The sequence below is a fragment of the Calidris pugnax genome, unplaced genomic scaffold (genome assembly GCF_001431845.1).
Source record: "Calidris pugnax isolate Ruff unplaced genomic scaffold, ASM143184v1 scaffold69, whole genome shotgun sequence".
NCBI classification, from domain to species: domain Eukaryota; kingdom Metazoa; phylum Chordata; class Aves; order Charadriiformes; family Scolopacidae; genus Calidris; species Calidris pugnax.
In genome coordinates, this window is record NW_015090859.1 from 3,888,817 (window position 1) to 3,913,951 (window position 25,135).

The 25,135-nt window shown below is 38.5% G+C and overlaps 1 protein-coding gene across 1 annotated transcript in view; it reads right to left on the minus strand.

Moving 5' to 3' along the window:
* The window catches only part of MYO16 (myosin XVI), a 327,773-nt gene that overhangs the window by 272,248 nt on the left and 30,390 nt on the right, over window positions 1–25,135 (minus strand). Inside the window, exons 3-4 of the mRNA XM_014944223.1 lie at window positions 2,624–2,694; window positions 1,302–1,445 (exon numbers count right to left, since the gene is read on the minus strand). Coding sequence (XP_014799709.1) covers window positions 1,302–1,445; window positions 2,624–2,694 — 215 coding nt within the window. The remainder of the gene's footprint in view (window positions 1–1,301; window positions 1,446–2,623; window positions 2,695–25,135) is intronic.

Consider the following 25,135-nt stretch of genomic DNA (forward strand, 5'->3'; position numbering starts at 1 on the left):
ACCTAGGCACTAGTGAGAACCCACCACTCGTGATGTGCCAGTTGTAGGCTCCCCCAGAAAAGACAGACATGGACGTACTGGAGCGACTCCTACAAAGGGGCTACAAAGACAATGAAAGGACTGGAGCATCTGTGATACAAGGAAAGGTTGAGGGAGCTGGGCCTCTTCAGCCTGGTAAGAGAAGGCTCAGGTGGGTATTACCAATGTGTGTAAATGAGGGCGGTAAAGAAGACGGAGCCAGACTCTTTTCAGTGGTATTCAGTGAAAGGGCAAAAGGCAATAGGCACAAACTGAAACAAAGAAAATTCCATTTAAACCTAATAAAAACATATTTTTTCTGTGAAGGTTGCCAAGAGAATGTGTGGTCTTTCTATCCTTGAAGATATGGTTCTAGGCAAGCTGTTGTAGCTGGCTCTGCTCTGAGCAGGGGATTTCGACTAGACAATCTCCCAAAGTGATTTCATGAACCCTATTATCAAGTATACCATCTTTAAAAATATTTCTCCCCTCATTTTACCAGTAACATTGAAATACCATTCTAAGTATGCTAAGAAATGCTGATCTGCTTGCAACAACTTATTAGAAACATACACATTTTTAAGTTATACAAATAGATTAGTAAACTAAAAGTTAGGCTGTGAACTGTTCTGCACTACTGTTTTAAAGAGCAATCTAAAATGAACTGGGAGAAAGAGTTGCATTAATATCCTACAGTAAAACTAGAGGCTGTGATCCTAGGAATGGAATGAACAAAGCTGCTCTCTACAAAGGCTGAATGCCATACCTATTACTATATTGGGTACACTCTGCTTTAAATGTCAAAGTTGTTTGGATAAATATTGAATGGTACTCGTTTTGACCACATTCACAAACACTTCTTTACGAACATTGAGTGTAATTGAGTGAATACCTGCTTTTAAGAAGGAGCTTTCTTATAAGATTTTCTGTGAACTCAACCCTTAATAGAAACTGACATAAGAAGACAAAATAAATTATCTGAATATCCCATTTGGGACTGAGTGCTTATCAGAGATATTAGCTCCTGACCACAGGGAAGAGACAGAAGAGACTTGACATTGATGTTTATACTATATTCTCGTTGAAGGCCTAAAAATGCTTCACTATATGCCTTCTAAAAATCTTCAGCACCCAAACAATATCAAGAAACAAACATACACAATATATGCTTTCACTGATATGATTAGTAGCAATATACTGCATTCATACGGCAGTTTCAGACCCTAGGGTGTTACATTCCGTTTCCTTTTCAAGCACATAATGCATTGGATTGCGTCACTTACTAGTAGCAGTAGCAGGACAATATCAGGATTATCACAGGCACAGGCTACATGCATTGATGTCCAAAAATCCTCATCTTGATGATTTACATTGACTCCTCTGTCAATTAAAATTTCTGCAGCAAATGCATTATCGTAGCGGGCACACTAGAAAAAAGAAGAGTATATCAGGGATGGTGCTGTTTTCAGTATACAACTGAATTTATCACATACCATTTTTGCTCCATTTAACATTTAAATTGAGCAGATGATACACTGTAGTTAAACTGCTGTGTTTGTAGGGGACAACAGCTGATGAATCTACAGAAACAGTTTTGTGGAGATTACAAGTTCTATGTGCACGATTCACAGAACGCCGTATTCCCTGTGAAAAAACACTATATAAAAATCTGCTGAAACCTACACTGCAGATGAGGCTTTCTTTCTGTTCGATATTGTCTTCCTAAACCACTGCACAAGCATCATTCCATGATTACCACATCATGAGTAGTGGCATCTAAGCACACGTACACCCACATGTTCGAAAATGAAACACTCTTCCAGCAGACTTTTCACTAGATGTTATGCCCTTGCATTTGTGAAGTCACTTTTAGCAGGATTATGCAACAAAGTTGGATCCAACTATCTTAAAATAGTTTCACATTGAATAGAAAGCATGTCTGCAATTGAAGCATCAGAGACCAAAGTAAAGGATCATAAAACCTAGGAATTTACAACGAGTTTTGCCGTTGGCTTCAGCAAAGCCAAAGCTCTGCCTCTGCAGTGTTTCCTTTCTGTTTGCCTCTCAATCTTTCATCCACGTGCCCTTACATGTTGCTTATTTTTTGGTCACTTTATACAAACTGTTTTTCTTTTATCTTCCAGCTACTTAATCTAATTGCTATGCAAATAATGATAAATTAAACGCAGATAATGTGTTAAATATCAACACATAGGAAATCAGTGCAACAAAATATACACAAAAGGAAAAAAGTTACATCATGGTGTTTTTCACATAGGATCTGTGAATCTCTGAACCATATAATTATATCTTCGGAATCAAGCAATATTTCCTTTGCTCTTTCTTACTGCACAGATAGTTTATAAATAAAACACTTCGTTCTATCTTGTACCCTGCCTATGACATGATCCATCCTTTTGTAAGCAATTTGAAAACGACCATTTATTTCACGTGTATAGCTGGGTGCAATCATAATCACCGTGGAGGGCAGAGTAGATAAAAAATTATTGCTAAGCCTTTCTTTTTGTTAATATGCCCAATCTGCTACTCAGTATCCCACCACATTTATCCACAGTCACTAACACTAATCTTCAATCACTCTTACCAGATGGAGCAAGGAGCCTCCTGAGGAAACAAGCGTATGAGGGTCAGCACCATCCTTCAATAGCCGTAGCACTGAAATAGCAAAGAAAAGGGGAACGGGAATTAATACAGCAATATAGCTAATTCTGAGCCGTTAATAGGCTGATTCTTCATCATCTTCATTAAGAGATTTAATAATATATGCAAACCTTTCAGATAACATTTGCAAAACTATCATGTCAGCATTTCCCATCTCATCTATTTTAATGTCTACGGCTGGAAGCAAAGGACCTTTGATAATGATGTTAAATATGAACAGTATCAAGGACTTCTCAAGCGGACAGATGAGATAGGAAAGAGGAGGGAGAGAGCTTGAGGAGAGACCCCGTCTCAAGGTCACCATCGCCTGATTAGTTCATTTGGGAGCAAAATCACAGTCAACTGGTTTTATTTTACTTTGTAGAGTTCCCATGAGATTTGCTGGCTTTTTCTGTAAATAATTGAAACTAGTGTTCATGACTTACATCACTTGAAATTAATCATCATACCAAAGCTAAATGATCTGCACTCAATTTAACCTTTCCAGTGCATTGTCAGATCACTGACGTAGCATAATTCTTTAAATGATATTTGGAGTCAAGCTCCGCTCCCAGTTACATGTATCAAAACCCTTTGAAATGAAAGCAGGCTTATAAATGCAAGCAAAACCATAACCCTTCACCGTGGTGCTCACTCGAGTGTGAAAATTCAGCACTTTTCCCCCATGGTCTTTATTGCCTTTATAACCTTTTCACTTGGAATCAAAGCATTGACTAACTCCTGCTACCAGTGTTCATTTCTGGAGCAGAATTACACAGTAACAATGGCAGACATTATCAGGGGAATCCACATCGGCATTGCAGCCCTGTCTTCACTAAACTGGTAGCAAGAACCCTTTCATAAGGCCTCCCTCCAGGACAACAACTGCCAATAATGCTTCCTGTGTAGGAACACAGATGGTTCTGCCTCCATCATCTGGAAATCCTAGTTTTAATACCTTGGTAACATTCCTGGACGGAGTTGTGCAAAACTATATAGAAGTTTTAAGTTCTGAGTACCCCAGAAATCTGTTCCACTGCAGTGTCTGTCCTACAAGAGGGACATAAATTTGTCTCAAGGCTCTTCTAGCTTCTGCAAGTCTGTTAAGAGACTTACGTACACCATCTCTGCCTTACTCATGCATTTTTCGTATATGTTTTCTATCTCTCTAGAATATCTTTTAATTCCACTTTCACTGTATATTTAAACTTTTTACATCATTCAAACATTCTGACCCATTTGAAAGGGGTCAGTCTCCTTCTCAGATACTGTCATTTACACAAGCAATGTTTTCTGAATATGCTGAATGATTTTTGCAGAGGTGCCCTAGAAAAATTCAGCCTAAGAAAGGAAATTTGGCTAAATGGTTGTAAACCTGTAAAATTAAAGTGAAAGACTAGGAAGGACTTGGCATCATCATTACTAAATACTTCACACATAGTAAACACACTGGTATATATTGGACAAATATTTATAATAATTACACAAATCCATTTAATCTTTTGGTTTTTTGAACTTTGAAAATCAAACATCAGTCCAAACCATTGCATAAATTCATACTTTACAAATAGTTCCGTGGTACCTATTTCTCCTCACCAAAGATTTTGCTTCATTTAATTTACATAGCTGTAAAAAACTTTTATGTTCTGAGAAATGACACTTCGAAAGCTAACTACTCTTAGATGTTGCCGTTGTCCCCAGCATGTCCATCAAAAGCAGAAGTGGAACATATAAGTAACATGGAGTAAATGAGATGTACAACAACCGACAAGCAAGACGAAAAGCACTGAAGTAGAGTGGGAGGGTGGAGAAACATTTACAAATTTTCATAATATTGGGAAAAATGGATGAATGACAAAAGCAAAGTATTTCTTTCTGCTCTCAGATCCACAAATCCAATACTAAAGTACACAATTGTCCTAATCCAGACAGAAAACAGTAAAAATAAAGGTTCAGAAGTAAGTTCCTTCCTTCTTTTAATACCTAAGGTGCAGACCACATAAGGAGATTCTTCCTCTACCTCAAGTTTTAGTGAGTAAAAGCCTTATTGTAAATCCTCCCTCCTTAAATATGTAACTACATCCTCCTCAAGAGTTAATATTTTCAATGTTCCTATATTATGCTATTTCTTTAACAGGCCAGAAAATATGAATTCCATATCACAGAAAATTTCTTAAGTCTCTGGAAGTAATTTCATTCTGCCGATACCATCAGGATTTCACCTGAACAAATTAACACTCCAAGTTGTTCCACTTCCTGCATCCCTGCTTTTCAGGGGAAAAAAAAAATCCACCCATTTCAGTCTCCTAGACATTTAATGCTGTGTTTTTATGCAGCATTCTTTCTTATGGACTCCGTGCATAGGTTGAAAACGTGAACCATGGCTTGATTACGTGTGAAATTATAGTCTCATTTACAAATGTGGGAATTAAGGCAGATAGTCCTTAAAAGCATCATTTTCAGGACTTACTAAGCTGCCATAAATCTGTTCTGAAGGAAACTTTAACTGATGACATCGGTGCGAATATGTAATTCTTTGAAAATGCCATCTTTATGGTGTATTCTCACAGACTACACCACTGCCCAAAGGAGGAAGGCATGCTATCTACTGCATGGCCCATTCTTCCCTTGTGCCAGCTCTCCTCAACTATGCAGCTGCACATTCAACTGGACCAGGGTTATTTTTTGGTGCTATCAAAGTGGCTGACTGCATAGCTCCATAAGCACCAGCACAGAGGGCACAAACACACACATCATTTGGAGGCAGAGAAAACACACTGCATTTTGGTGGCAGAAGTCTTAACACTGATTAAAGTTCACAATGAAATAACATCATCAGTCTGGGTTTCTAGAAGATGGGATAAACTGATTAAGGGACCCAACCAAATGGGTCTGTTTCCTTCCCCCATTTAGAAAAGGACTTACACATAATTTACCTCTGGCTACTACTGCATCTGGAAACTGACTCTAATGGCACAAAATAACCCTCCCTCCAAAAAATCAGTGTCTTGTTTGAGATTGATGATTGAGATAAACTCAATCATTAAGAGTCCTGGGATCACCAAAACTGGCTTTGGGAAGGTCCTTCTAAGCAAAGACAGGATGAAGACCTCCTTCTTTTGGCAGGAACAGGACACACGGGAAGGTCAGAAGGCTGGGAAACTGAATTTTTAAAAATAACCCCCAAGAATTTAATCTGAAGCCTAAAATAGTAACCAAGTGACAGAAAGAGCCTGTGGCTACTTGGATATAGAATATATGGACAATTTATTGAGTCTCTTCTTTCCATCAAACCCCCAAAGACTCGGTTCTTAAAGAGAAGACAAGCCTTTCCAGATCCATTTAGCAACACCTTGCTGTTGAAATCAAAAAATGACAGACAGCTTCTAGATCTGAGATTGAAAGGGGCAATGGCTTCAAATTATGCCAGGGGAAGTTCAGGTTAGATATTAGGAAACATTTCTTTACTGAAAGGGTTGTCAGGCATTGGAATGGGCTGCCCAGGGACGTGGTGGAGTCACCATCCCTGGAGGTATTTAAGAAACGTGTAGACATGGTTCTTCAGGGCATGCTCTAGTGCCCAAGATTATTGGTTTGTCGTGGGCTGCTGAATGGGTGGGTGATGGTTTTTTTGGTTTGGTTGTTGTTGTGTGTTTAGGTGGTGGGTGGTGTGGTGGTTGTTTGTTTGGTTGGTTTTTTTTGGTTTTTTTTTTTTTTGTGGTTGGACTCGATGATCTCTGAGGTCCCTTCCAACCACCACAATTCTGTGATTCTGTGTGATTCTGTGAAATTCATCAGAACAAACAGTTTTGCCTCGCTCCCCCCCCAGTAGAAATGCAGACCAAGATTACAGCATAAACAATTAATACATAAACTCTGATCTTAAAGTAGAATATTAAATATTTATGACCATAAACAAATTGTCAACTCACAGAAAAAACTAGGGTAAGTAGCTAAATGAACTACTGAGCTTTTCTTTGTCTAGTTTATTTTTTCCTCATTATTGCATGTAGCTTAATCTGTGTTTCAGGAAATTCATGTCACACAAACTACAGGGGCAAGAGATGCAAACTCTCCTTTCAACTGGGCAAAAGTCTTTGTTCTGAATCAGGATTATATGCTACATTCCTCCGCATATAAAGTGAAAAACATTCCTCTTTGCTTGAATTCATACCCCCTGCAAAACACAATAAAAAAGAAAACAAAGAAAATAAGATCACAGATGCAAAATCCCACTCCCTAACACGCACCTTACATTATTCACTCAAGACTTTATTAGTCAGTAGGAAAATATTCACCTTATGTACAATTTTTCCTTTTAATAGCAGTACTTTAGTTACTGCTAGTAATTTGGGATGAATTGCCCTAAGGAGGACAAAAAATCATAGATAACTATATTCCAGAAATGCTATATATCTCTTAATTAATGCAATTTTTAAGGAAGTTTTCACAAGACTTTCTTTTAAAACTTGTTTTATTTGTAATCTTTCATGGAAGAGAATTCTCCAGAAAAGATGAGGAGACTGAAATCAGGATTTAAGGCAAGATGTTGACATTTACTTAAAAAAACCCCTGAGAGTAAAATTTTCAGGACTCTCAAGCCCTTCCATTGCACGTAGAAACAGGTCCATCTATTTTCTGATGTCATTTAGATTTGACACATGAAATTATCAGCTACTTATAGCAGAATTTCACACTCAATTTCATATCTAATAACAGCGTTTTTAAAAGCACTGAAGTTTTAAAGCCTCAGCAGTGAAAAAAAAAGATAATATTCAAGGTAGCTTTTTACATATGCCTGATGTTACAATTTTAACTAAATGATTCTGGTGAGTTGAATTCCTTCCACACTCCATTTGCTGTGTTGACTAGATTACTACTTATTATGTAGCCTTATAATCCAGTAAAGACAGTGTTGCCATGTCTGTTACCAGCCACAGGTCTTGCACTAACTTCACATGTGGGACTAGGGCTGTAAGGCTTACTTTGTCTGGGCTTGTCTTGGGCTGCTTGGAGTTTGGTTTTAACGTTTTTAGCTGTTATAGTAATTGACTAATGACAAGGTCACAATTACCAAAGACATTTTGGTTTCATTTAGCTTTGTATAACTGTGCTGTGTAAAGTGTTAAGAATTTTGATATATACAGCAATAACAAGTACTTATGCTCTGCTATGTTAAACAGCATCTAGCTACTCTGGCATGTAGAACTATCTGCGACCTTACATGCTGCAGACAAAAGTAGTGCTGATCTGAAGTGACAGCAGAGCCTGGAAGATGAACTCAGAAAGCCCAGGGCTATCAATAACTCACCAGTGATCAGCTACCGATGGTAACTTAGGAGCTGGGTAATGTTGCATTCACAGCAAACTCAGTTTTAGTAGTAACAGAAAAGACCAAAAAAAAAGTGCCTAACATATGTAGAACTTAACCGTTGGCCATCTGCTGTGCTGGATATAGATAGAATACCAGTATATGTTTCCATTAATCGTTTCTCTGGGGAGCAGCAGTGAGCTAGTGTAAACTTTGTTCCTGTTAACATCTATTTTTGTTATATATAGTTTAGCAGGAGTAGCTCTAGCTGGAAGGCTTTACTTGTTCATTATGTGCAGAAACATGACTTATTGCAGAAGCCTAGCTAAGACTGTGCTGTTACTGGAATGGATTATCCCATTCTCCTCCTGCCTCAGGCTGCACGTTTCTGCCACTTGCACAAGACAAAGATTAGTTTTCAGCTAGATCAACAATCTGGGCATATGACACTGGGTAATGGATATGAATAAAGAGAATGGGGTAGACACTACTTTTAGCAAGTTTGGGCATAAGCTGACCACAAAACTGAACCACTGGACAACAGAAGTGACATCAAAGGAGGAGAAATAGCATACTACCACTCCTGCTTCCACCAGTTAAAGAAGTGTCATATTTTGCCCTTTACTCCCTCCGTAGCCAGACCTTTGGTCCAACAGTGGCATCTTAAACTCTTTATAGATGTACCACTTACAATTCTTGCCACCTTCATGCCTCTTTAGCACTCTTTTCTTATTCCTCAGTAATCACGCCCTACTTTCAGCTTATACCAAAGGTACATAGGAGGAACCTACTATACGATTCAGCTGCGTATATGAGAATAGAGGAATGCCAATCTCTACTAAGTTATTCTTAATCAGAAGAGCAAATGAAATCAAGCAAGATGTCATAATTTTTTGGTGAATGCAGTCTTTGAAATATACTTATCTAACACTTTTGCTATGACTAGTTTAAAATTACATTTTAAAATCTAAGTACCACTATTGGTAATTTAATCATTAAGTTGTCTTGTTTACCTAACAAACACATTTAAAGTAGTAATACCATTACCACATCATTACTGGTGCAATAGCTGACACTTTCTTTCAAAGCAAGCTCTACCTGCGGTTGACAGTGGTTATTCAGAGCAGTCATTCCCTTAATGGGCTTTTCAAACAACTCTTTTGTAGTTCTACTGCTTTTTCCACCCTCGAAATATTTCCAGTGATCACTGGCAACATCTGTCAAAGTTGTTCAAACCTCCTTTTACTTCTCATTTTCTGAAAAGCTCTTGGAAATAAATTCCCACCTTCGCTGCATAAAGATTAAAGACAACAAACCATAAACAAAACATGCATAACATTTGGACAACTAAGTGTTCTGCCATTCACAGACTGTAGAAATGAAGAGAGGAAGAAGACTCTTCCATACCAGCAGAATTTGAGAATGCTCCCCTTGCATACCCAAGCAATAATACCGACTGTTTGAACAGAGCACTGATGAGGATAAGGCTGACGCTTCCATCCTCCCTGGCAGAGATCCCATAGTTTACAACTTTTTTAGGCAGCCAAGAATCAGATTACCATGACCTCAAAGCACCTGGGCCATTGATTCTCTGCTGTCTTTACAAGTGTGATGTGAATTGTCAGGCTGATTCCCGAGCTTAATTCAAGACAGCATTACTTTTAAAAGAAACAAACCCAGCCACCAATGAAACAGACTGACAGAGGTAGTCCTACACCCCCAGACAACATCTGTCCCATCTTTAATGTTCAAACACACGGTACTTTTAACCCATGCTCTCTTTTTGGAGCAATCAGCCAGACCCCAGGCTTGGAAGCTGTTCAGAGGCTCAGTCACTCCACAGGAGTGAACTGCAAGCAGCACAGGTAAGCACGTAACAAGACTGTCCTTCCTTTCTCCCTAATCCTCTGCTACTTTTCCACTAGGCCTTGTACCCTCAACTATTATACACCCATGCCCAGGCATTTGGCACTCCTGACAGCTTCCTGCCAATGCACTGTTGCTCTGAAGGTCGAGGGCACAGCCCTCCCGTTATCTGAGGTACCTTGAACTGGAAACCGCACTACAAATAATGGTTATGTCTCTGGGCCACACAGACACCAAGTCAAACTCCAATGAGATCTGTGAGGAGGGTCACAGTTCTCTCAGTGAGGCAGATATTTCTATCACTGCAGACATAGCCAGAATAATTCATGAGCTTAGGGACTACCATTATTTAATAACTTCTACATTTAAAACTTCTTATTCAGGCAAATTCCCACCCTTTCATTTCATTTTCATATACATGAAATTTATTGCAGTCTGTGCCTCCACTGGAAAATATTAAGGCCACAGATCTAATGGCCTAAAAAATGCCAGCGTGTGCCTCTTACAGTGCCCAAGCACAGTGATACAAATAAATTTATCTCCTTATACAAAAGTGACAATGGGCAGCAGTCAAACGTGACATGCCTGAGTCAACTTGTGATATGGCAGGCAAAGCATCACTGTTTTCAAGACTCTGAAAAGACAGATATTCATATGAAAAAGCAGTGTAGACTCCTAATCATTTCAGAGGATCAAGATTTAAAAATAAGTAAGTCACATTACCTAACAGCTATATCTGATTTCTTTTTTTTTTCTTTTTAGGATATTTATTCCTAAAAGTCCTCTTTTTCAGTTCACAGTATCCAACTCCTTCCTGCTTTATAGTTACCCTTTCAAATAAAAAGATCCCAATTTACATCATTTACTTGAAAATACATGCACTGACAACATCTAGAGGGACGCAGAAAAACAGCAGTGTAAATCAAAGTAATTTAGAGAAGATTGGAAGTAGCCATTCAGTTCTATGGCCCAAAGGTACTGCTGCAAGGGTGACACCCCAGGGCACTAACTAGGCAATGGTGGAGATCCCTTGTTTTGTCTACATTTTTAATTAACTCTTCCAGAGCTAAAGCTTTGGCCAGGTAACAAGGAAAAAAACTGCTGTGGTAAGGTCTGCCTCCCCTGTTTATAAACTTATTATTTTACCTGACTGTAACTAAGACCTGTAAATATAACAGAGTTGTTGCTAAAACGATTCAACACCACCTCATAAAATAACACACACACAGCTAAAAATATTGCTTCTATCATCATAGTTGATAGCACAGCAGGGGTTTTTGCCAGCATAGCTACTTCCCAGGCCAAAACATCTGTGTCATCAAAAACTGGTAGCATAGACTTGACTGAATTCTGAATTTCTGTTAGTGAGATAAAATTATAATAAAAACAAAGCTTTTTAAAATTTACGATAAGATGAAAACTCTAAAATTAACCCTAGGAGAAAGTAGCTGATCATACAGTACACTTAAGTACTGCTTTTCTCAACGCTTTCACCTCCAACTAGCCTATGTGAGTTGTTTATTTCAAGGTTAAAAAGACACACAAAAAAATGAACTTAATATTTTAGCATTTAGGTCACCTATTGGATTCTATACACATATTTAATTTGTCTCCCATGTGTGGGTTGTCCTGCATGTCATGACGAAGGGGACTAAAACCAGTATGAACATCGTTAGCAAGCTACAGTCCGTTATTACAAAAGCTCACATCCCACTGGGTTCACCTTAGAAATATCTGTCAATTTGAAAGCTTTTCAAATAACTGGTGTAATTTTTAGGCTAACTTTTCTGCTACAGACACACCTGATTGTACATTCAAATGTTTGTAGATTGAATAGAAGTTTCAGATCTTTACAATATTTTACTAAATAAGTTAAATTTATTTCAGACTTCACAATTTTCCAATCCTATCATCATTAAATGATAAATACTAAAATACCCAGCAGCAAAATAACTCAGTCTGTGGCCAGTAGCTTAATTTGAAAATCTTTACCATCCTGCCATGCTCTTCCCTAGTGTAACACTGAATGTTAAAGAATTTGCATACAACACTATTTTTCTGCTGAATAGACTACATACCCCCTCTGTTTTACTCATCATTTATGTTGATCCTACGCCAGTGTAACTTAATTGGCATAAATCAAATTACTGCTGACTTATATTCCATATGAAGCAAAACTCAGTCCCTCTTTTAACTCTCACACCATGCAAAGCAGGTTTATGCCAGCTGGTTTCGAAGCCATGTAAGCAAGTCATTACGATTTGTATTAGAGATCTTCAAGGATAACAGGCTATTATCCTACTTAACAGCTGCTAAATGGTACTAATTACTAGCTGTAGACCACTGGCTGTTAGATTCTGTGTGTACAGCACAATTCCCAGGGTGTGCACAAGGAAGCAAATTTAAACCAGGCAGTATAGAACAAACTAGGTACATCCACGCATTAATCCAAAATAGTCGTGCATGTGGCATATGAATGAACCAGAGCTATGAAGGGACCACCTTGACATATGCGGTTCAGGCACCCCTTTTCCAGGGTGTAGTCTGTGACACTTTACATTGTCAAAATCGGACCTGGTTCCCTCTTGTTCATGCTTCCATTCACACACTACTGCCCTCAACCTTGCATAGCAGTGCCACACGTCACTGCCATGAGCTGGTGTGGGGAGCTAAACCAGCTGAAGGCTAACTTTATGAAAGACAGTTTCCAGCTGGTTTAGCTCCCTGGCTCACTTGAGCATAAAGACAAGAGGATGAAACGATAGGACAGAGCAGGACAGAAAGGAGAGCAACTAATGGCAACCTCAGTTTTAGCTTGAACTGTGGTAGAAACACACTTTGCAAGAGTCATTTGGCATTTGGTATTGTACGTATCCTTAGGCTACTGTCAAAATTATGTCAGTGGCTCCAAGATGCCCGTGTAGTCCCTCTTTTTCTTTGTGTCAATACCATCAACTGTACAACAGGTATGTATGTGAATTGCTCGAGAGAGCCGACACAGAATGTAACTGTTGATTTTGGGGGATGGTTCATTCTGTCTTGGATCAGTTTGCTGAACTGACTTCCTCTGCAGCCACACAAATGCGAAATCTGATACAAAGCATATGCAGCAAAAGCAGTGGTAGGAACAGGATCATAAACATATGAATGAAAAATTCTGAATTAGAAAATATATCATTGGCATAACATCCACAAAGTACAGAGGTATACCAGCATAAACAAACATTTAATTGGTATAACTTGATTCTCTAGTAAGAAATGCACTGAACTCACAGAAGAACCTCCCTACTGGTGTAAATACACCCCTGTGAGAGTAAGCAGTTAAAAGTCTGACTAGAGTGACACAACTATTTTTTTAAGCAAATCACGACACATACATGTGTCATGTAGGGCCATAGGTCCTATGTGACCCAATGTATGTGACCCATAGGTCACATACATGTAGGGCCACTACAGCATGTAATCAATATAATATCCCCAAACTTTAATATACAGACAACTATAACTACATAAACTAACAATATGAACTCTGATACATTTAAAAAAACCACATCATTTTAATTGTTTCAAATAAGGACCATTGCATGCTAAATTTGGAAGATATCACTACCCTAAAAAGGTTTTTCTTCATCATCTAAATACAACCTACATATTATTTTGATTTTATTTACACCTATCTTGCGGTATCTACTGTTGTTTTTATTTACACCTGCCTTGCTGTTTCAACTAAAGCCAAGCCAGTTCCTTCCCAAATTTAGTATTTATGTGTTGCAGATACTCTTTAGATTAGTAGGATTACAATCTGATTCCCCTTAAAATAATGTGTTCTAATCTGATCATTAAGTAGGTGCTGGAAGAAGCCCATCAGGTCACAATATACTGTCATTCATTAATAATACTTGCCCTTATCATATGATGTAGCTCTCAAATTTCCTTGTCTTTTTTCCCCTCTCCAAACTTCATACTCTTTTTCAGATGACTCAGCTATAGCACACCAGTTCATGAAGATGTTCTAGGACAGCAAGCCTGAAGTCAATTCCTGCACCCCAAAACCAGTTCCATGCTTTTTACTGCTACCTTTCACTGGAGGAACCAGTTTGGGTAACATCACTAGATGGTTGGATGCATGTTGGATGCCATGCAATCATCAGGGCCCTCAGGGCACCAAGGACCTCCCTGCCCTGCTCACCTCTGGGCCCCTACCCACAGGCCCAACCTGTTGACATCCCAGGCCAAGCTTGGTCCATGCCCGGGAGATGCCTTGATACCTGGGACTGCCCTGGTGTCCCCCCAGCTGCCTGGGTCCTGGCTGTGGTGGTGGGACAGGCCCTGGCTGCCGATCCCTGTCAGGCTGCCCCCGGGGGACCCCCATGCTCTGAGCAGCCCAGCCTTCGGAGAGCAGCTGGCCCTCATGGTGCCCTTACAGCTTTTACCTGTATTTAGCTACATTTGACCAAACTATCACCAGGTTCCAGACCCACCCATACTTCCATAGATTTCATGGGAGCAGAATCACATCTCTGTTGTTCCAGCCTGGCACTTTGAAAGGCCACATAATAAAGTTTTTCTGCCTAAAGTCTTTTTTATCTATAAATGTCATTTTTAGCACATTAAAATTTATATGCTGTGACACATTTTCTGGTTGAGGTCTACATTTTGCTACATGGGAAATTTCAGTCTACCAACACACTTCGGGCTATTGATACTGGTACCATTTTTCAGACATCTCAGAGATGGTCAAGAGCCATCAAGAGACGTTAGAGCTCTGTCCACTTATGTAGTCATTCACCTCTTCACATTTACAGAGTTTTAAAATGGAGACAAGTTGGATTTTGTTCCATATATCCCACTCAATTTCACTCTGGGAAAGCAGGATATGGGATCCTGTTACTTGAGTCTGCATGAACACTTTGGTTTAGGTGACCTCTTCCCCCTATTTCCTTACATCCTCATTCAGCACTTATTACATTATTGGAATATGCTGGTTGCCAAGTCCTTCTATTAGTCTGTGTAGTACAAACAGCAAATATGAACACTTCCACAACTTGGGTAGTTGTCACACATCTTTATAGAAAATAACCAGGTCTATTTTCTGTATAGTTCTATTTCCTGTCTGTGCATTTAGCTCAAAGAAGTTTGTGTTCCTCATTACTTGTTTTCCAAAAATTGGATTTGGCTGAATTACTGCATTCTTGAAATGCATTATACTTTTCCAAGTGGTAATCCAAGCAGCTTATATACACTAGTCTTCAAATCTTCTTTATTCTTCTCTAATTTTGAGTCAGCTCTTTCCATCTGAAGCACAGGGACATGAAGGATCTGACAGTTACAGCTAGAGCTTCTCTCACATCTTGGCTCCTAGACTCCCAACCTTCAAAGAATTCTTTCACACTTGGAAAAGGGCAGGCTTGTCACATTTCACAATATAACACAACAACTTTCGTAACCTTTGCTCATTTCTAACAGTGTAGCCCAAATACTACCTTTCACACTTGCCTGTTGTGTATTCTTTGCACAGACTAGGTGTCTTCTATCGAACAGTAAGACAAATGTTAAATATCCAAACAACACTGATAAAGGTCTTGTCTCAAATAAATTTGTTTTAATACCTACTGGAATCTTTATTGTCACTCAACTGAGTTAATTCCCCTGATAACTGGTGGATGACCTGGACATCCAGCAAGGAGAGCATATTACCCACAGACAGGTCCACCTAATCTCCTCTGGTCAGTGCTGCTCTGACTGTGCAAGCTCAGCCTCCTAAAAATCATCTTGTTTCCACTCACTCTTACCCTACAGCTGTTTCTGTATGCTTGCAAGTTCAGTGCATTCTGGCAAACACCTTGATTTCCACACATCATTGACAGCAACTATCACCACTACCAATGTGCCAACAACAAAAGCACCTGAAAAATCATCAAGGACCACATAATCACCTTAAGAACAACAGATCACATGTATAAAGCCAGTACAGAAGGAAAGAGCTATCATAAACTTGAAGCCTGTGACTATCACTTTCTTAAATCACCTCAGAATATGCAAATCATCTCTATGTATCTACTTTGAGGTAAAGCTATCACACTTAGGCAGTTGAAGATTACAGTAATGTAGATTTTGCCAGATTTCAACATTCAGTATTTGAAATACAAAAATCATACAAGGACATGGGGGACTAAAATGACAGATTTATAACAGTTCATCTAAATGCAGTTTCCAACCGAAGATACAAACTTGAAGCACAAATAGTTGTGCATTCAGTATTGCCAAGCTCACAGATGGCTAAGTCTGTGCACCAGTAACCAATGAAACATTTGAGTATCTGGGGAATCTAGGATGAGAAACAGACCCTCCACCTCATATTTAATACTTAATGCCTCTTCCTTGAGAACACCAAGCCTCTGGAACAGCCAAACTATCACACCAAAGCTGCATTAACCAGTAAACTACAAAGCAAAATTTGCTTTACTTATGCTTTACTTAAGCTTTTACAAGTATGGATTGTCACAGTATGGCCAGCACAGAGAGCATAAAATTATGCTCACACAGCACCTGGTATAATAATATCTTTTCATAGCTTATGGAAAGCAAAAGTCTGATATACAATTCAATGGTTTAATTTGGCTTTGAAGGAGAATTACCAATTGTTCCCCACAGGAATATCTCTGCTTTGCTAAGTCTGTTCTTGCACTACATTAATAAGATACCCTAGTTATCTCAGTCTTCTCCGAAATTCAATATGATGTTGGACTACATACATCCTGAGGTTCTTTCTAGCATGACAGATTTTACATCTTTGGGAATTCAGCAATCTTGATGTGAACAAGAGGAAGGAGCAACCAACATCACACCACCTGAGAGATGAGTGACGCTCAGTTCTGAGTCTTACCACTGAGTTGATGTCCGCATGGAGCTCAATGCTAAGTTTGGGCTGTAGTGATGAGCGGCTCAAGCTTCCCAAGTGATAAGCAATGCCACACTTTCTCATTTGCTCAGTCTATTCACCTGACATGGATCTGGCACATAAAGCTGATAAAACAGGGAGAACCCTGCGCCAGAAGTGCCAAGATAGAGAAAGTTACCTAAGTTACCAATAGAGAAGATGAAGACTAATCCAGGAGAGCCTCCATGTGTAAAATCAAAACCACATATACAGAAAAAGTAGGATTAAAAACTAATGCCCATGTAAGCATCAGTACAACTATATATACTTTGCCTTTACCTCTGTCCATATCTGTCCAATTTATATTATTCTAAATATTTGTACCACAGGATTTTTAGGGAGACTTTTAAAAGCAGAAGGCGGCCAATGTTCATCCCATTTAGGAACTGAGTGAAGCCAGTGAAGTTCTGATGGCAATTATTGAAAGGCTTGATAGCCAGTGCCCTCTTACAGGATGATCCCTAGTAGAATAACAAACAAAGCAGCAGTTCTAATTTCACACAGGTGCTTCCAGCTTTAATAACACTTCATGTCATATTTTCTGTACTGTCAGTGGGTAAATGGGGAAGCCCAGAAAAAGCTACCACTATATGCCAACAATAGTTGTGTTAGCTAAAATCTGGAGCACAGACTCTAGGTCAATGATTTAACACTGCAGCTGTCATGTTTGCCTTTTAAGTCTGAATGTAATCAAAACCCTAAACAGTGCATGGTGTGAGAAATTGCCTCCTGCAACCATCTCATTGTTTGCCCTGTAAAACGACAGTGTGTACTGCTCAAGGTCAAATATACACCACACTATAATAGAGAGTCATTGAAAAGAAACATGGTAAGAAAGCAGTATGCAGCCCCAGGCTGACTGTCTGAATTCTACCTTGAACCTTTATGTATGCTAAAAATCTTTGTTTAAAGTTGGGCATTTAGAAATATTGCCAATTTCACCTTAACTACTCACCTTCCCACTTCCATTCTTGAACATAATTCACACAGAACACACAACCTAAATTATCCATTCCCTTAGATTCATTGATTGTATTCTTACAACCTTCAGTTCCTCCACTGTAATAAGCTGTTACTGTAATGGCTGCAAATAACAATAATCAGTTGTCTATTCATTATGCCATATAACCTTTTTACTCATTTCTCTCTCATAGCTACAGAGCTTGTTCACTGTCAACTTGAAGCGCAAAAGGTTTTAGCAGCTAAAAAGCCTTCCAGATCAAGTTAAGATGATACCTTAGTGTACTGAGAAAAAAGAATCCTCCAATTCATGTCAGAGAATAAAAAGACGACTGAAATAGTAAGCAGCATATATACTTTGTGTTTAAAATTTTTATTGAGAAAGAAAAACCACTAGGCACTATACAAATAAACCTGGCTCTGCCTCTGATATATTTGTGTTTTCACTGGGAAAGGTACTGCAATTCAGACAGAAGGAAAGAGCGGTGTAACACAAAAAGCCTAAAGAGACAGGACTTAAGAATTAAAAAAAAAATAAAAATGCTGCATTTAGTGGCTCTGACTATATTCATTTAGTTCTACCTTAAGAGCTTCTAGAGGAAGTTACTCCACTTAGTTATTCCATTTCCCAAAACCTCCAAAGTCCGCTTTCCAAAAGCTCTGAACAAATGTTATTCTCAGCCTGACAATTAATATGACAGTGATAAACTAAAGTCCGTATGTTGCAGGATCCAAAACAAGGTCCCAGTCTTATGCTTAAGTATTCCATTTTATAAATGTGTCAGTGTATACCCTGCTGGAAAAAGACTTCTAAAACTGAATTGAAAAACTGAAAACATTTTTAAGGAGTTATTAAAAGTGCAGTTGATTTTTCATAAAGGTTCGTTCTTTAAAAAATAGAAAATAGAAAAGGTTATTCTCTATTGATTTCTGTACTTCTCCAGCTTAATTTCTATGATAGAGCAAACTGTGTTTGAAATTAAAACATTTAAGGTAAGTGATATTGAAAGATGAATACAGGAAAGTTTCCTCTTTGTACTGATACATTATTGGAAATCAATCTGAAGCACAATAAATACACTGAAGAAGAAATCAACTGCAAATTGCATGGAAAAGATTCTATTCTTGCTTTTTCTTTTACAAGTATAGACTAGGGTCTTCTGCCATCACAGCAACCCTTCTTTTTAATCAGTGTGACTTATAACAATATCCACGGAATGTCAGAAGTGGCTGCCACTCAGCGGATGCCATCTTTCATTGAGAGAATAGGCTTCTGAATGCTGCCAATTTATAGCCTTGCATCCCACTGCATGATGCTGGAAAATCAACTGAGGATCCCCTTTGAAATGAATAGGAAGAATGCCAGATGCCAATTTGTTGGTTGTTAATAGCTTAACGACTCTCTATTGGCATGACAGTGAATTTCTGAGTGATTAGTCTTTGTGTTTCCTGCTGCTTTTGGGTGCCAGAGGATGCTGAAGTGGAAAACTTTTTATTATTACATGGAAAGAAAGATCTTATGGAGAAAAGCACCAACAAGGAAGTATAAATTAGTTTGATAGGCTTAAAATTAAAAAAAGGACAGATATACCTTTGTAAATGTTATCTGTTCAGACCAGATTATGCTCTCAAAAAGCTGGATTCTTGTGTAGGGGTAATGGTCTTCAGAATATTTTTTATTGACATTTTAGTTTGTGCCTTTTGTTTGTTGCCTTTTGAATGAGACCCCGATCATCCAAACTCTAAACAATTTACATACTTGTCCCACTGAAGAAAAGACACATATCATAGTCCACCAAAATAAACACGAGAATTTTGAAAACGTGTTCAAAAGTAAATAAATAAAATTCTTAGGAAAAAAAATCTGTATTTTTACAAAGGTTTCCTCATAAATATTATGTTGCACACTTGTAATTGAACCAACATCTAAAACTATGGTTTTTCGTTATCCTACTGTGTTCTTCTTTGGATTTACAGGGTTAAGGTGCAAGAACGGACTTACCTGCATCCAAAGCAAGCAATTCAGTGCCTACATTTTAGAAATCTGTTATTCAAAGAAAAACCCAAAAGCTAAGTTTCTAGAAACTCTATATATTAGTAAGAAAAAGGCACACTTTTCAGAGAGGTGATCAACAAATCCTTCAGGGTGAATTTAGAGACAGACAAAACATCAACAGGAATTGCTATGTTCAAACACAAATCTCAGTCTTGATTTATTCGGAGCATAAACACGTGAAATGGGGCTGCGAATAGGATATACTCCCGTTTTCAAAACACAGTTGGTAGCAGAGATTATGACAACATCAAGATTTTTGTACAACAGCTTACTATGCAGTCAACTTGATATAGTTTATTATACTATAAGCAAGACCACCTAGATTCAATTTGCCTCTCGGGTCCCTTCCCCAGGAGAAAGCCATGCCAGGCTGGATGGTGTTCCAGAGATTTGACATGTGGGGCTGGGGCAAGCAGGGCAAAAAGAGGCAGCAGGAGAAAGAAACACACAGACCGAAGAAAGCACTCAAAGCAACCCACAGCCACATCTTCTAGGCTAGCAAAAATGAGGGGCTGACAGCTCCAACCTCAGTTTCAGGAAGAAAAGGGGGAAGCTATAACTCCATTTGATAAGAGAAATGAATTACATTTGGTATGAATGCTCCTACTAGGGGGAGACCCAAAAGGGATGGATGCTTTGTCTTTAATTCCCTACTCGGTACAGGCAGAGGACAGCTGTTCAAATCAGGGTAGCTCTGGGCATGTGCAGAAACAAAAACTGCAGCTGAAACAACCTAGCGAGATTTCAGGGCTAAGGGAAAAGTAGCCAGGGAACAGAGGCACTCCTGGGGTTAGGCAGTCCACAGGGAGCAAAAAAGGGCTAGATAAAATCTTCACCAACAAGTCTATCCTTCATTTCTTTTGCTATGTTAAACCTGTTTTCTGTGAGTTTTACTTTTTCCAATTAAATAAGTGTTGTATGTTAGGAATCATGCACATTTTTATCAGCAAAAACTAGTTTAACATTCAGTTCTCATCTCAGCTTTACCAAATTGTTAAAAATGTAAACACATGGACAAAAAAACCCAAAAAGCACATATGGAATCCTGTAGGAATTCAAATGTATTCAAATTTCATCTCCCTGTGATTTTATGATTGCTTTTGAAATGGGCTGCTTTAATTACTTAACATCTGTTACCCAATAACTAAAGGCATTATGTTTCCCTGCGTCATAACAAAAAGATGCCTTGTGTTGCCCAATTCAGCACACATGGAGCTAAACAAGGTTAACGACCATGCAGAACCTATAGTATTGAAGGCTTGCTCTGGTCTGAGATGTGCCTCTACCTTCTGGGCCTTCGAAACAGCTTCTTCATCAATGGGTGGATTGAGATGGCTGATTGATGCTTTATTTTTCTATACACAGAGCTGATTAAATCACTAGCAGCATGTCTGACAGCTGTGTTAGTGTCCTCCAAAGTTACAGACATATGAGTTCCCAATAGAGAATGCATGTGTTTGTCTGTCTTGTGGATGTATTCATTTAGAGTTTACATTTTTCTTTCTTTCCAAGAGCCCCAATTGGGCAAAATTTTGTGCACTTCATTAATTTCATATGCTCTGAATAGTCTCTTGACTCACTATTCAGTATCTAGTGTTCACGTCTCTTATGGTTTGGGCAATAAATATTAAATTGTATAAATTATCATACATATGTATTGTGATTTCTTCTACAATAGTTCCTGGCAAATCAACGTTTGCCAATAGTCACTTTTAGATTATGTATCCAAATGTAAATCTGTACATTAAACAGATTAATATACAGATTTCTCCTCTGAATCAAAGGAAAGTAACTGTAAAATCCAAAATAGCTCTGTATGGGGAACTTCCCTATTATTACATTATTTCATACATTACATTTCATTACATTATTTCATATGCATTCCCAGTAGGAGAAGAAAAAAAAAGTTTAGATAAAATTTAGAGTGAGAGTAATAGTAATCTAAAATTAAAATATATTAAATAATACTAGCACAATCCTGAAACAAAGCACTATAAAATTTGAGAAATTTATTTATGTTTTAAACTTTAAAAAGGACCAGTCATGTTACAGTAAGGAAATACAGTGTATATAATCCCTCAAACACATTTTAGCTGTCCTGTAGCTCAGTTTTGAATGTTCTTGATTATGCTGCATTTTAAATTCCTCAAACACATATTAGATTAATTTGATTTTTTTTCATCCCTCTTTGTGATTTCACTATGCAGTACATTACTAAATGGTGTAATTGGTCTCATTTCCTATTAATATACGTTTTGACCCAACATTTCCATTTTTGGGAGATTTCTTTTGTCATGAAGATTTACATGTGCATACTAAACACACTACAATTGTTTGCCATTTTATCCTGCTTAAGGTTGGAATGATGCATCCAGAGTTTATTGGTGAAAGTGAGAACATTTCCCAAAAGAGAGAGTAAAATCAAAAGCGCACAGAGAACTGAGAAAAGCTACTCAGATAACACAATCTAATCCTGATTCACCAACCATGTTTGCATTTCCTGCCTTTATGCTCTTTGTGTAATACAGGTATAACAAGATTGTATAGGTAGTAAAATATCTCATGCATTTAATATTTCTCAAAATATCACTTACACAATTTTACCCCTGTCTTTTCAGAAGGCTGTAGCTGGGAGAAATGGTATACAAAAGAAATGCTAATTAAAGTACCTTTGGGAGGAGAAGGGAATGAAAGAAGCTGTTATTAAATATTAATCATAAGAAACAAGGCAGGAAGATTTTTAAAGGTGGAAGTAAACAACTGTAGGTTATTTTAATTTGGGATGGCATAGAAGATGATCTGAACTTTCGCATAGAGGTCTTTTCAAGAGCCATCTTTTTTTTTTTTTAAACTCAAGATGGATGGGTTTTTGCCTAATTTGGGAAAACTCTGGCTTAATGATAAAGGCCCAACTTGGCCTAATGTTACACTATTTTTCACCTCTCTCCTAAAAGTATTAAGCATATTCATGTGTTTTATTACTTTAGCTTTCTGTAAATCCATTCTACTACTGTAATTCTCTGTCTTTAGCAAACAAATTATTTTAACTATCTTTCAGTCTTGTCTAGTAGCAAAGATGCCTCTGAACTACTGTTACACAAAAAAGCAATCCTCACCCAAGGCTTTGGTGAATTCTAGAAACAAGGCATTGCCACGCTCAGAGCCTTGCTTTCTAACCACTCATCCCAGCACATGCAACACGTAAAATCCAAAAACCTCTCTGTAATCAGTTTGAGAAGAAGAGGTGTCATCGAACACCCAAAAAGCTAGGTTGAAAGTCAGAATCCCAAGGGCAGACAGGTTAACTTGAATATATTCCCACTTTTAACTATAAAAATGTTTGCAATAAAGAGTCTATGTTGCACACTCTTAGAGGTCTTAATTCCTCAGCCTGTTTCTCTGGATTCCTGCTACCTGACAACAGGCTTCACCTAATGGAGTCTTATGTTCACAAACCTGTCACTGTTGCCCACTTCCCGACTCTTCCAGCTTTTTAAAAAGACTGTTGGCAACTCTTAAACTTGATCTCTGAGGATCTGTAAGTTTGCCCTAATGTGTTTTGCCAGACACAGGCAGTGTGCAGCCCACTGTTTTCCAGAACAACTTTGTCTGTAACCAACCAAGCTGTTTGTACTGGAAAAAGATAGAACAGTAAAGCATAAGCAAGCCTATAGTAATAAGATGAAAAAATAAGAAGTCAGTTACTACATTTGGAAACAATGCAAGGAAATAATAAAAAATCTGCTTTACTTCAGCTCAGTTTCAGCCTCAGTGTTCTGTTTCAAATTGTTTTTTATATTTTTTCTGTTAATGGGAGTGGTCATTATAATATCTTTGACACATCCTCCTAACTATTGAAAGTTAATGGTCAGCTCATCTGCCACCCCAAATTAAACACACATTCTTCTTTTGAACAGATTTTGCTTCCCCTTCCCCTGGGCCCCTTTCATAACCCAACGTTGTTAGGATGCAAATTACAATCCAGCACCGGCCCCACCTGTACCCCCCTTATCCTTCCTAACACACCCATCTAACTAATGTCATTGAAATTTATTCTAATATTGTACATTATACAGTGCTCATGGAAAATAACTAGTAATGCTAAAACCACCCGTTATATTGATTACTCCAATCCTCTCAAATATCACGATACTACCAAATCTCACAATAGCATTAGTCTTTCAAATGGCTAGAGATACTGGTATCACACGGGGAAAGTGAGATGGGATTCCTGTTTTTTTCCCCTCACTAAGCAACTATACTCTGCAGCCAAACTGCTGGGGCTGGGACCCAGTCCTGGGAGGTTTCTCTTGGCAATGGACACTAGATTAAAAGTAGGATATTGGTATCTTCTGCTTTTTAAAACCACCTTTTCCAGACATCCCCTGGTGAGGGAAGGGAGAGTCACGCTGTCCCCAGCCACCGCATCCTACTGCTAAAGGCAAAGGACCACACCAGTCGCTTTGCAGGGTTAGGAAGAAGCCCAGGCAAAGTTGAGGAGGGCTGAGTAAAACACAAGAGTTGGGCTCAATCTCTCCAGAAAAGACCAAGAATCATTATTACAGATGCAGCATTAGTGCTAAGGCTTACTAACTCCAGCATTGCGGCTATTTAGCATCACAATGCTGCCACACAATCAGCACATTGCCCATCAAAGGGATGAAATGGGCTTTAATTAGATTTAGGGAATCTGCATTTCCCTTTTGAAATGCTGATTTTCAAAGGACTACCGCTTTTGTCTCAAAACTGAGTTGAGGGCTCTCTGGACTTCCTACCCTGACCTTTCACACCCTGGCAGCATGGCAGACCCTATGGTACACATCATGACTACATGACAGCGGAGCGTTTTCATAACAAAAGATTCTAGATAGACAGAATTTCTGACAGTCCTATGGTTCGGGTAATGTTGCAGGATTTCTGAAAGGCTGGGTTACAGACTATACCAAAAGATGACTGAAACTAAACCCTTGGCTTTAATTTTCCCCCCTCTGTTAGATTTCAGGTACTGTCAGGTACAGGACTGTCACATTCACTTTGAGCTACTGTTTTCATTATGGCAAGTTTGTCCACCAGTTCACACTCAAAAAAACCACTGCTTTCAAAGCAGCTACTGTTTCCCATCGTTGTCAGTAGCAATAACTCCACTATTGCTTCAGGAAGGGATATTGTATATCCCTTATTCCCAAAAGGCCAAAATACCAAGATCCATTTGGCATGATTACCTTGCATTTGAAACAGAAACTCAGTTTTGTTCCCGATTGCTCAGTTCATTTCCTAATTGCTTGTACATAAGCCTAAGCTGATGTGCAGGCTCAGCAAATAC